The following is an 11643-nucleotide window of genomic DNA, read 5'->3' as shown; positions in this document are numbered from 1 at the left end:
CTTGGCTCGCTCTCAGCCATTCGCCACGTGTCGCGCTCTAGATGCTCCCTTCGGATTTTTTTTATTTTTCCGCACTCGTTTTCGGCTTTTTAAACGGTTTTTTCGACGTTTTGGTTTTTCCCCGGTCTTCCTTAGCTTTTTGATCAAAAAAAATATTTGTGCGAAAAAACGTGTTTTCTTTTTTTTTCTTTCGTGAGAGGCACGGTTGTGCTTTAGCGAGAGTCACAGCCGTGCCTTTCGGAAACGAAAAATAAAATGCGTTTTCTGTTTTTTTTTCTTTCGCGAGAGTCACGGCCGTGCCTCTCGGAAAGGGAAAAACAAAACGCGTTCTCTGTTTTTTTCGCAAGAGTCACGGTTTTGCTTCCGCGAGAGGCACGGTTGTGTTTTCGCGAGAGTCACGGCCGTGTCTCTCGGAAAGGGAAAAAATACGCGTTTTCTGTTTTTTTTTCTTTCACGAGAGTCACGGTTTTGCTTCCGCGAGAGGCACGGTTGTGCTTTCGCGAGAGTCACGGCCGTGCCTCTCGAAAACGGAAAAAAACGTGTTTTCTGTTTTTTTCCTTCCACGATAGTCACGGTTTTGCTTCCACGAGAGGCACGGTTGTCATTTCTCCAGAAGCACGGGCATGCCTCTTTCGGAAAAGGAAAAAAAAACCCGTGCTCCCGGTTCGGTTTTTTCATCCGATTTTTTTCGTGAAAAAAAGTTACTTATCAACATGGGATCTAGTTTTGAAGATCTCGACGCGAGGAATCCAACGGTGAAAACAGTTCAAGATTTGGACGTACGGTTTAAGAGATAAAATGTTTTGAATAAACGGATGTATGAAAAAAGGAAAAACTCCTAGGTTGCGAAAAATGGTGCGCTGCATGTGCGCCATTTGTCGCGACCTGGGAAGGTGAAGTGTTCTTTGCAACGAGTACTCCTTGATTAGTGATTTCGAGCTTTTCTTTTTCTTTTTGAAATAATGGAAACCAGGCCATGCAAAGTAAGAGGTCCAGGGCCCAACACGTCCCATCTGGTACCAGGCCCAAGCTTGGGCTTGCCGGCCCAAAATGGCCAGAGCCTGGGCAACACGTGCCGCGAACATGTTCATAGAAGCCTTTTTGAAATTGCAGCCGAATAAAGAACAGCATGCGCACCTTCCCATTTTGTTTGACCGGACCCGACACAGAGTCCCGGATCTGGCAAAGCAACGAAGAAGAGTCCTGGAACCAGCCGCAGCAAGCGACGAAATGTTCAGAGTCGTTGGCGCTGGGCCGCACACCACACCACACCGTTTCAGAGACAACGGGGGACGGGGGACGAGATGCCGCCCCCCAGCTAGTGCGCCAGCCTACCTACCGTCGCACACCTGCCGCGGCGTCGGAGCTCTCTGACCGCGCACCACCTAACCTAACCCGGCCACTTCTTCTAGGTTCATCCTTCGCCACCAAACCGCCGGCAGAGGCGCCAGAGCATTATATAAGACGCCGAGTCCGTCGCAACCAACAAGCCACACACGCCAAGAGGCATTCCCCGAGCCAGCGATCTTCTCGCCGCACTTCACACGGTTGTTCGTGCACGTGCCACGCCCCGAGAAACCGTAACTCACCACGCAGAGCTGGGCTCTCATTGTTTAAGTGAGATATTCACAGTCGCATCCGTCGTCGAGATGGTTGGGAGCAGCCCGATGCAGGCGGTGCTGGTGGCGCCGGGGGTGAAGGACAAGAAGGTGCTGGCGTTCCGGCGGGACGCGCTCAAGGAGAAGGACGCCGTCGCCGCGCTGATGCGCACCATCGCAGCCGGCGGCGTGCGGAGCGCCTTCTACGTCTTCGACCTCGCCCGGGTCGTCGACCTGTACCGCGGCTGGCGCCGCGCGCTCCCCGGCGTGCGCGCCTGCTACGCCGTCAAGTGCAACCCGGAGCCGGCGCTGCTCGGCGCGCTGGCCGCGCTCGGGGCCGGCTTCGACTGCGCCAGCCGCAGGGAGATCGAGGCCGTGCTCGCGCTCGGCGTGCAGCCCGGCAGCATCGTGTACGCCAACCCGTGCAAGCCCGAGGCGCACCTCGAGTACGCCGCTGAGGTGGGCGTCAACCTCACCACCTACGACTCCGAGGAGGAGGTGATCAAGGTGAAGCGCTGCCACCCGGGCTGCGAGCTCATCCTCCGCATCAAGGGCCCGGACGGCGGCGAGGCCCGGGTGGACCTCGGCACCAAGTACGGCGCGCACGAGGACGAGGTCCTGCCGCTCCTCCGCGCCGCCCAGCGCGAGGGGCTCAACGTGGCTGGCGTGTCGTTCCACGTCGGCAGCGGCGCGTCCAACACGGACGTGTACCGGGGCGCCATTGAGGCCGCGCGCGGGGTCTTCGACGCGGCAGCCGGGCTCGGCATGCCGCCCATGCGCGTGCTCGATATCGGCGGCGGGTTCATGGCCGGCCCGGCGTTCGACGAGGCGGCCGCGGTCATCAACGCGGCGCTCGAGCGTTACTTCGGGGAGCTTCCCTGCGTGGAGGTGATAGGCGAGCCGGGGAGGTACTTCGCCGAGACCGCCTTCACAATGGCGGCGCGGGTCATCGGGAAGCGCACTCGCGGCGAGGTACGCGAGTACTGGATCGACGACGGCCTCTACGGCACCCTCAGCTGCATCCCCATGGACCACTACGTGCCCCAACCGAGGCCGCTCGCCGTGCCGCGCGCCGGCGAGAAGACGTACACGTCGACGGTGTTCGGGCCGACGTGCGACTCCCTCGACACGGTGGTGACCGGGTACCAGCTGCCAGAGATGAGCGTAGGGGACTGGCTCGTGTTCGACGACATGGGCGCCTACACCACCGCCTCCGGCTCCAACTTCAACGGCTTCTCCACCTCGGACATCAAGACCTACTTGGCCTACTCAAGCTGATATGGAACTTATGATGTGGCCACGTACTACGTAGCACACGCCATTCGATTTGTTTTCGCAGTACAATGAAGAGCTGTAATTAAGCTCGTACACAATGTATGTGCTTTTGTTTGTTCTATTTTTTATTTTAATTAGGTATATATATATCCAATGTGGATCGTTATTCTATTGTTTCCTTAAACGAAACTTTCTTAAAAAAATCGAGAAATTTCCAATCTATTCATGTTCAATCATGACAGTACAAATAACAAAAAAGTAATAAAAATTACAACCATGTCCGTGGACCACTTAGCAACGACTACAAGCACTGGACCGAGCCGAAGGCGCGCCGCCGCCACCGTCCCTCCCTCACCGGAGCCGGGCAAGCCTTGTTGTAGTAGACAGTCGGGAAGTCGTCGGGCTAAGGCCCCATAGGACCAACGCACCAGAGTAGCAACCATCGTCGATGAAGAAAGTCGTAGATCAGAAGGATCAAACCTGTAAACACCCGAATGAAGACACACCTCCACAGGCCCTCTGACGATGTTAGACGCACCATCGGGATGGGGATAGAACATGGGTGACATTTTTCCTACTAAGTGACATTGCCGCCGCCACACAGCCCCAACCAAGACATTGAACCTAACAAGAACCAGAACGGGGTCCCTCCCACCGGCGAGGGGCCAATATCCTCTGCACCTCCATGGCCTAGAGGCCATCGAAAATGGGGCGAACCGGCAGCGGCGCCGACGGAAGGAGAAGAGCTTTTCTTGTGAAAGAGGAAAGAGATGGCAGTAACTTTCTTCACAAATTGATATTGAGTTACTAACTCATTTAATATTGTGATTTTGTTTTCCCACATTTAAGATTGAGTTTTCTCATAGTGTAGCCAACAACCAGCGATATGGAGTTACCATGTCAGGTATAGCCAATCTAATAGCCAACATCTATAGTAACTACTCCCTCCGTTCCTAAATGTAAGTCTTTGTAGAGATTTCACTATGAACCACATAGGAATGTATATAGATGCATTTTAAGTTTAGGTTCATTCATTTTGCTCCGTATGTAGTCCACCTAATGGAATCCCTACAAAGACTTATATTTAGGAACAGAGGGAGTAGTTACTAAGAATTACTACTTTATTAATACATGACCCATTTTACACTCTCACAATGTTTCTTAAAATTCGTGTTGCAGCTCTGTTAATATACAACCTGTTTTCCTTCTCTCATCTTCTCTCTCACCCAACTCATCCAAGATATAATAGTCTATTCCTTACAGACTGCTGAATGTACCATTAGACTTGCTCTTATGGACTGCAAGTTATAGAGTGATGTGGCTTCATTTGGTTGTGCGATGTGGCTTCATTTGGTTGGGAAATATGGGCTCACCCAATGAAGATTCAGGGAAAGGTTAGTGGGGATGTTGCTTAGAAGTGAACGTAAATGATGGAAACTTAAAACTCATTTAAACCTAGAGGAAAAAGTAAGGAGGAAATGATACAACATATAATGATTGTTGTCTCTTAATAACTCATAAGAGAAAAACCTCTGAAGGAGGAGAAAACTCATTAGTGAGTTTATAAAAAAAATGATTTATGTACTTTCCTTCAAAACCCGATATGGGAAAATTGAAATTATCACATATTGTCTTGAGAAGATATCACCTCATTAAACACCGTTATGTGAAATTTTGAAAGAAAAACTCATAAAGGAAAATAGTGTGATCTCATATGTCACTGAAAACCCCCTCTAAAATCCAGTGGGAAAATACATGAAGAAACTCATATGACATATCTAAACACTTGTATCTATATTGTCTCATTAAAACCCTTTTAGGAGAAACCATTAGGGGAAAACCCATGAAGGGAAAAGGAGTACAATATATGAATCTAATTATTATTATTAGGTTATAATTTTGGAGTCTACTCCTCCTGAACTTCCCAACTCTAGAGGTTTTGTTATATTAGTTCCATTGGCATGACAATGGAATGTAGAAGTTGGTAATAACACTATGAATAATCTGTTAGATCTTCACAATAATTTATGAGTAATTTATTTCTGATATTACTCTTCATATAACCTAATGTATTTTAATGATACAAGTGATATTATCTTGATAAATAATAATATGTGATTCTAATGAATCTTAGCCACATCATTTTGAGTGTGGTCAACCATTTTGTTAAGCCATTCATATTTTGAATGTTCATATAAAGTAATTGTGTTAGAATGATAAGTGAAGCAACCATTAAAGTCTATTTAGATGACTTTCATAAGAAGGCTATTCCTGCATAGTCAGTCATTGATATGGCATTGTTAGTATCAATAAGTAGCCAGTATCATTATATCATATCATGGGCATATCTTGATTTTCCTGATGTAATTGTCCAAGATCTATTGTGATCTTGACATATAAGCTGGTATTCCTTATATCGACCATATACCTTTTGTTGGGGGTTGCACTCTGAATAAATATAGCAAATATAGTGTCAGGCCTGACATAGTTTGCAACTATACAAGTGCTTTGGCATTAGTGAGATATAGAAATTTAGGTCCTGATATCACTTCGTTAGCACCCCTAGGTAAGAATGGGTTTGTACCATAGTAGGGTAGTATGACCATACATGTCTTTTACTGGTATGATATATCCACATTGAGCTTCTCATATATGTTTTGGATATATGTAGACTGATATGTATTCTTGAGAAATGTTCATGTTGTAAACTTAAGATAAATTTAGATGAATCCAAATTCCCGCCCGGAGATAATTTTGTGTATGTATAGGTCTTCTATAGATATTGATGATGAGGTCATCAATATTGACTAACTTATATATGGAAACCAATTTGGGATCCCTATATTAACCACACAAACAATCATCATTATTTTAGAAGTCCTTTTAAAGAAGGAACTCATTTAGTCGGTAGTACATATGATTTCTGGCCATTTCAAGTTATAGAGTGACTTATGAAGTTCTACAGAAAGTCTGTTGCGATTTATTTTTGGATTCAGAAATGTAAGCCCTTCAGGGACTTCAATATGGATTTTCGAAACGAGTGAAATATGAGTATGTAGTCACTACATCTATTAACTGCATGGATAATATTATTTATATTGCCAATGATATTTAGTATCGAAACATAATTCCACTTATATCAAGAGGGTATGTTACATCATAATTGATGTTGGGTCTCCGCGTGAACCCTTTTTGCTACAAGCCTCGCTTTCTCACAACCTGATATATTTTGTTTATGAATGAGAAGTTATTTGTATTCTATATGGGAGTTACTAGTGGGGAGTATTGTTGGGAATCGTAGCATAATTTAAAATTTTCCTACGCTCACCAAGATGCATCCATGGAGTCTACTAGCAACGAGGGGAAAGGAGTGCATATACATACCCTTGTAGATCGCGAGCGGAAGCGTTCCAATGAACGTGGATGACGGAGTCGTACTCGCCGTGATCCAAATCACCGATGACCGAGTGCCGAACGGACGGCACCTCCGCGTTCAACACACGTACGGTGCAGCGAAGTCTCCTCCTTCTTGATCCAGCAAGGGGGAAGGAGAGGTTGATGGAGATCCAGCAGCACGACGGCGTGGTGGTGGATGTAGCGGGTCTCCGGCAGGGCTTCGCCGAGCTTCTGCGAGAGAGAGAGAGAGGTGTTGCAGGGGAGGAGGGAGGCGCCCAAGGCTGTGGTTGCTGCCCTCCCTCCGCCCCCCCTTTATATAGGCCCCCTGGGAGGGCGCCAGCCCTAGAGATGGGATCTCATGGGGGGGCGGCCAAAGGGGGGGAAGGGGTTGCCTTGCCCCCCAAGGCAAGGGGGAAGCTCCCCCTAGGGTTCCCAACCCTAGGCGCATGGGGGGAGGCCCATGAGGGGGCGCCCAGCCCACTAGGGGCTGGTTCCCTTCCACTTTCAGCCCATGGGGCCCTCCGGGATAGGTGGCCCCACCCGGTGGACCCCCGGGACCCTTCCGGTGGTCCCAGTACAATACCGGTAACCCCCAAAACTTTCCCGGTGCCCGAAACTTGACTTCCTATATATAATTCTTCACCTCCGGACCATTCCGGAACCTCTCGTGACGTCCGGGATCTCATCCGGGACTCCGAACAACTTTCGGGTTTCCGCATACATATATCTCTACAACCCTAGCGTCACCGAACCTTAAGTGTGTAGACCCTACGGGTTTGGGAGACATGCAGACATGACCGAGACGCCTCTCCGGTCAATAACCAACAGCGGGATCTGGATACCCATGTTGGCTCCCACATGTTCCACGATGATCTCATCGGATGAACCATGGTGTCGAGGATTCAATCAATCCCGTATGCAATTCCCTTTGTCAATCGGTATGTTACTTGCCCGAGATTCGATCGTCGGTATCCCAATACCTTGTTCAATCTCGTTACCGGAAGGTCTCTTTACTCGTACCGCAATGCATGATCCCGTGACTAACGCCTTAGTCACATTGAGCTCATTATGATGATGCATTACCGAGTGGGCCCAGAGATACCTCTCCGTCACACGGAGTGACAAATCCCAGTCTCGATCCGTGCCAACCCAACAGACACTTTCGGAGATACCCGTAGTGCACCTTTATAGTCACCCAGTTACGTTGTGACGTTTGGCACACCCAAAGCACTCCTACGGTATCCGGGAGTTGCACGATCTCATGGTCTAAGGAAAAGATACTTGACATTGGAAAAGCTCTAGCAAACGAAACTACACGATCTTTTATGCTATGCTTAGGATTGGGTCTTGTCCATCACATCATTCTCCTAATGATGTGATCCCGTTATCAATGACATCCAATGTCCATAGTCAGGAAACCATGACTATCTGTTGATCAACGAGCTAGTCAACTAGAGGCTTACTAGGGACATGTTGTGGTCTATGTATTCACACATGTATTACGATTTCCGGACAATACAATTATAGCATGAATAATAGACAATTACCATGAACAAAGAAATATAATAATAACCATTTATTATTGCCTCTAGGGCATATTTCCAACAGTCTCCCACTTGCACTAGAGTCAATAATCTAGTTACATTGTGATGAATCGAACACCCATTGCGTCCTGGTGTTGATCATGTTTTGCCCTAGGGAGAGGTTTAGTCAACGGATCTGCTACATTCAGGTCCGTATGTACTTTACAAATATCTATGTCTCCATTTTGAACACTTTCACGAATGGAGTTGAAGCGACGCTTGATATGCCTGGTCTTCCTGTGAAACCTGGGCTCCTTCGCAAGGGCAATAGCTCCAGTGTTGTCACAGAAGAGAGTCATCGGGCCCGACGCATTGGGAATCACCCCTAGGTCGGTAATGAACTCCTTCATCCAGACTGCTTCCTGTGCTGCCTCCGAGGCTGCCATGTACTCCGCTTCACATGTAGATCCCGCCACGACGCTTTGCTTGCAACTGCACCAGCTTACTGCTCCTCCATTCAAAATATACACGTATCCGGTCTGTGACTTCGAGTCATCCAGATCTGTGTCGAAGCTAGCGTCGACGTAACCCTTTACGACGAGCTCTTCATCACCTCCATAAACGAGAAACATATCCTTAGTCCTCTTTAGGTACTTCAGGATATTCTTGATCGCTGTCCAGTGTTCCATGCCGGGATTACTTTGGTACCTTCCGACCAAACTTACGGCAAGGTTTACATCAGGTCTGGTACACAGCATGGCATACATAATAGACCCTATGGCCGAGGCATAGGGGATGACACTCATCTTTTCTATATCTTCTGCCGTGGTCGGACATTGAGCCGTGCTCAATTGCACACCTTGCAATACAGGCAAGAACCCCTTCTTGGACTGATCCATATTGAACTTCTTCAATATCTTGTCAAGTTATGTACTCTGTGAAAGACCAATGAGGCGTCTTGATCTATCTCTATAGATCTTGATGCCTAATATATAAGCAGCTTCTCCAAGGTCCTTCATTGAAAAACACTTATTCAAATAGGCCTTTATACTTTCCAAGAATTCTATATCATTTCCCATCAATAATATGTCATCCACATATAATATGAGAAATGCTACAGAGCTCCCACTCACTTTCTTGTAAACACAGGCTTCTCCATAAGTCTGTGTAAACCCAAACGCTTTGATCATCTCATCAAAGCGAATGTTCCAACTCCGAGATGCTTGCACCAGCCCATAGATTGAGCGCTGGAGCTTGCATACTTTGTTAGCATTCTTAGGATCGACAAAACCTTCCGGCTGCATCATATACAACTCTTCCTTAAGGAAGCCGTTAAGGAATGCCGTTTTGACGTCCATCTGCCATATCTCATAATCATAGTATGCGGCAATTGCTAACATGATTCGGACGGACTTCAGCTTCGCTACGGGTGAGAAAGTCTCATCGTAGTCAACCCCTTGAACTTGTCGATAACCCTTAGCGACAAGTCGAGCCTTATAGATGGTCACATTACCATCCGCGTCTGTCTTCTTCTTAAAGATCCATTTGTTTTCTATGGCTCGCCGATCATCGGGCAAGTCAGTCAAAGTCCATACTTCGTTTTCATACATGGATCCTATCTCGGATTTCATGGCTTCTAGCCATTTGTCGGAATCCGGGCCCGCCATCGCTTCTTCATAGTTCGAAGGTTCACCGTTGTCTAACAACATGATTTCCAGGACAGGGTTGCCGTACCACTCTGGTGCGGAACGTGTCCTTGTGGACCTACGAAGTTCAGTAACTTGATCCGAAGCTTCATGATCATCATCATTAACTTCCTCCCCAGTCGGTGTAGGCACCACAGGAACATTTTCCCGCGCTGCGCTACTTTCCGGTTCGGAAGGGGTGACTATCACCTCATCAAGTTCCACTTTCCTCCCACTCAATTCTTTCGAGAGAAACTCCTTCTCTAGAAAGGACCCGTTCTTGGCAACGAAGATCTTGCCTTCGGATCTGAGGTAGAAGGTATACCCAATAGTTTCCTTAGGGTATCCTATGAAGACGCATTTTTCCGACTTGGGTTCGAGCTTTTCAGGTTGAAGTTTCTTGACATAAGCATCGCATCCCCAAACTTTTAGAAACGACAGCTTAGGTTTCTTCCCAAACCATAATTCATACGGTGTCGTCTCAACGGATTTAGACGGAGCCCTATTTAAAGTGAATGCGGCAGTCTCTAAAGCATAGCCCCAAAATGAGAGCGGTAAATCGGTAAGAGACATCATAGATCGCACCATATCCAATAGAGTGCGATTACGACGTTCGGACACACCATTTCTCTGAGGTGTTCCAGGCGGCGTGAGTTGTGAAACTATTCCACATTTCCTTAAGTGTGTACCAAATTCGTGACTTAAATATTCTCCACCACGATCTGATCGTAAGAATTTTATTTTCCTGTCACATTGATTCTCAACTTCACTCTGAAATTCCTTGAACTTTTCAAAGGTTTCAGACTTGTGTTTCATTAGGTAGACATACCCATATCTACTTAAATCATCAGTGAGAGTGAGAACATAACGATATCCTCCGCGAGCCTCAACACTCATTGGACCGCACACATCGGTATGTATGATTTCCAATAAGTTGGTTGCTCGCTCCATTGTTCCGGAGAACGGAGTCTTGGTCATCTTACCCATGAGGCATGGTTCGCACGTGTCAAATGATTCGTAATCAAGAGACTCCAAAAGTCCATCTGCATGGAGCTTCTTCATGCGCTTGACACCAATGTGACCAAGGCGGCAGTGCCACAAGTATGTGGGACTATCGTTATCAACTTTACATCTTTTGGTATTCACACTATGAACATGTGTAACATCACGTTCGAGATTCATCAAAAATAAACCATTGACCAGCGGGGCATGACCATAAAACATATCTCTCAAATAAATAGAACAACCATTATTCTCGGATTTAAATGAGTAGCCATCTCGAATTAAACGAGATCCAGATACAATGTTCATGCTCAAAGCTGGCACTAAATAACAATTATTGAGGTTTAAAACTAATCCCGTGGGTAGATGCAGAGGTAGCGTGCCGACGGCGATCACATCGACCTTGGAACCATTCCCGACGCGCATCGTCACCTCGTCCTTCGCCAGTCTCCGTTTATTCCGTAGTTCCTGTTTTGAGTTACAAATATGAGCAACCGCACCGGTATCAAATACCCAGGAGCTACTACGAGTACTGGTAAGGTACACATCAATTACATGTATATCACATATACCTTTGGTGTTGCCGGCCTTCTTCTTGTCCGCTAAGTATTTGGGGCAGTTCCGCTTCCAGTGACCACTTCCCTTGCAATAAAAGCACTCAGTCTCGGGCTTGGGTCCATTCTTTGACTTCTTCCCAGTAACTGGCTTACCGGGCGCGGCAACTCCCTTGCCGTCCTTCTTGAAGTTCTTCTTACCCTTGCCCTTCTTGAACTTAGTGGTTTTATTCACCATAAACACTTGATGTTCTTTTCTGATCTCCCCTTCCGCTGATTTCAGCATTGAATATACCTCAGGAATGGTCTTTTCCATCCCCTGCATATTGTAGTTCATCACAAAGCTCTTGTAGCTTGGTGGAAGCGACTGGAGGATTCTGTCAATGACCGCGTCATCCGGGAGATTAACTCCCAGCTGAGACAAGCGGTTGTGCAACCCAGACATTCTGAGTATGTGCTCACTAACAGAACTATTCTCCTCCATTTTACAGCTGAAGAACTTGTCGGAGACATCATATCTCTCGACCTGGGCATGAGCTTGGAAAACTAATTTCAGCTCCTCGAACATCTCGTATGCTCCATGTTTCTCAAAACGCTTTTGGAGACCCGG

General features: G+C 47.2%; 1 protein-coding gene across 1 annotated transcript; it reads left to right on the top strand.

Annotated features, from left to right (window-relative positions):
• The first annotated feature begins 1473 nt into the window (after nucleotides 1-1473).
• On the top strand, nucleotides 1474-3095 carry LOC123125306 (ornithine decarboxylase). Its single transcript, XM_044545819.1, has one exon. The coding sequence runs from the start codon at nucleotides 1650-1652 to the stop codon at nucleotides 2874-2876; it is 1227 nt and encodes a 408-aa protein (XP_044401754.1). The 5' UTR covers nucleotides 1474-1649; the 3' UTR covers nucleotides 2877-3095.
• The last annotated feature ends 8548 nt before the right edge of the window (nucleotides 3096-11643 follow it).

This window comes from Triticum aestivum, chromosome 5D (assembly GCF_018294505.1).
Source record: "Triticum aestivum cultivar Chinese Spring chromosome 5D, IWGSC CS RefSeq v2.1, whole genome shotgun sequence".
Lineage (NCBI taxonomy): Eukaryota > Viridiplantae > Streptophyta > Magnoliopsida > Poales > Poaceae > Triticum > Triticum aestivum.
Note: the sequence above shows the minus strand (reverse complement) of the source record. Positions and strands in the feature narration are given on the sequence as shown.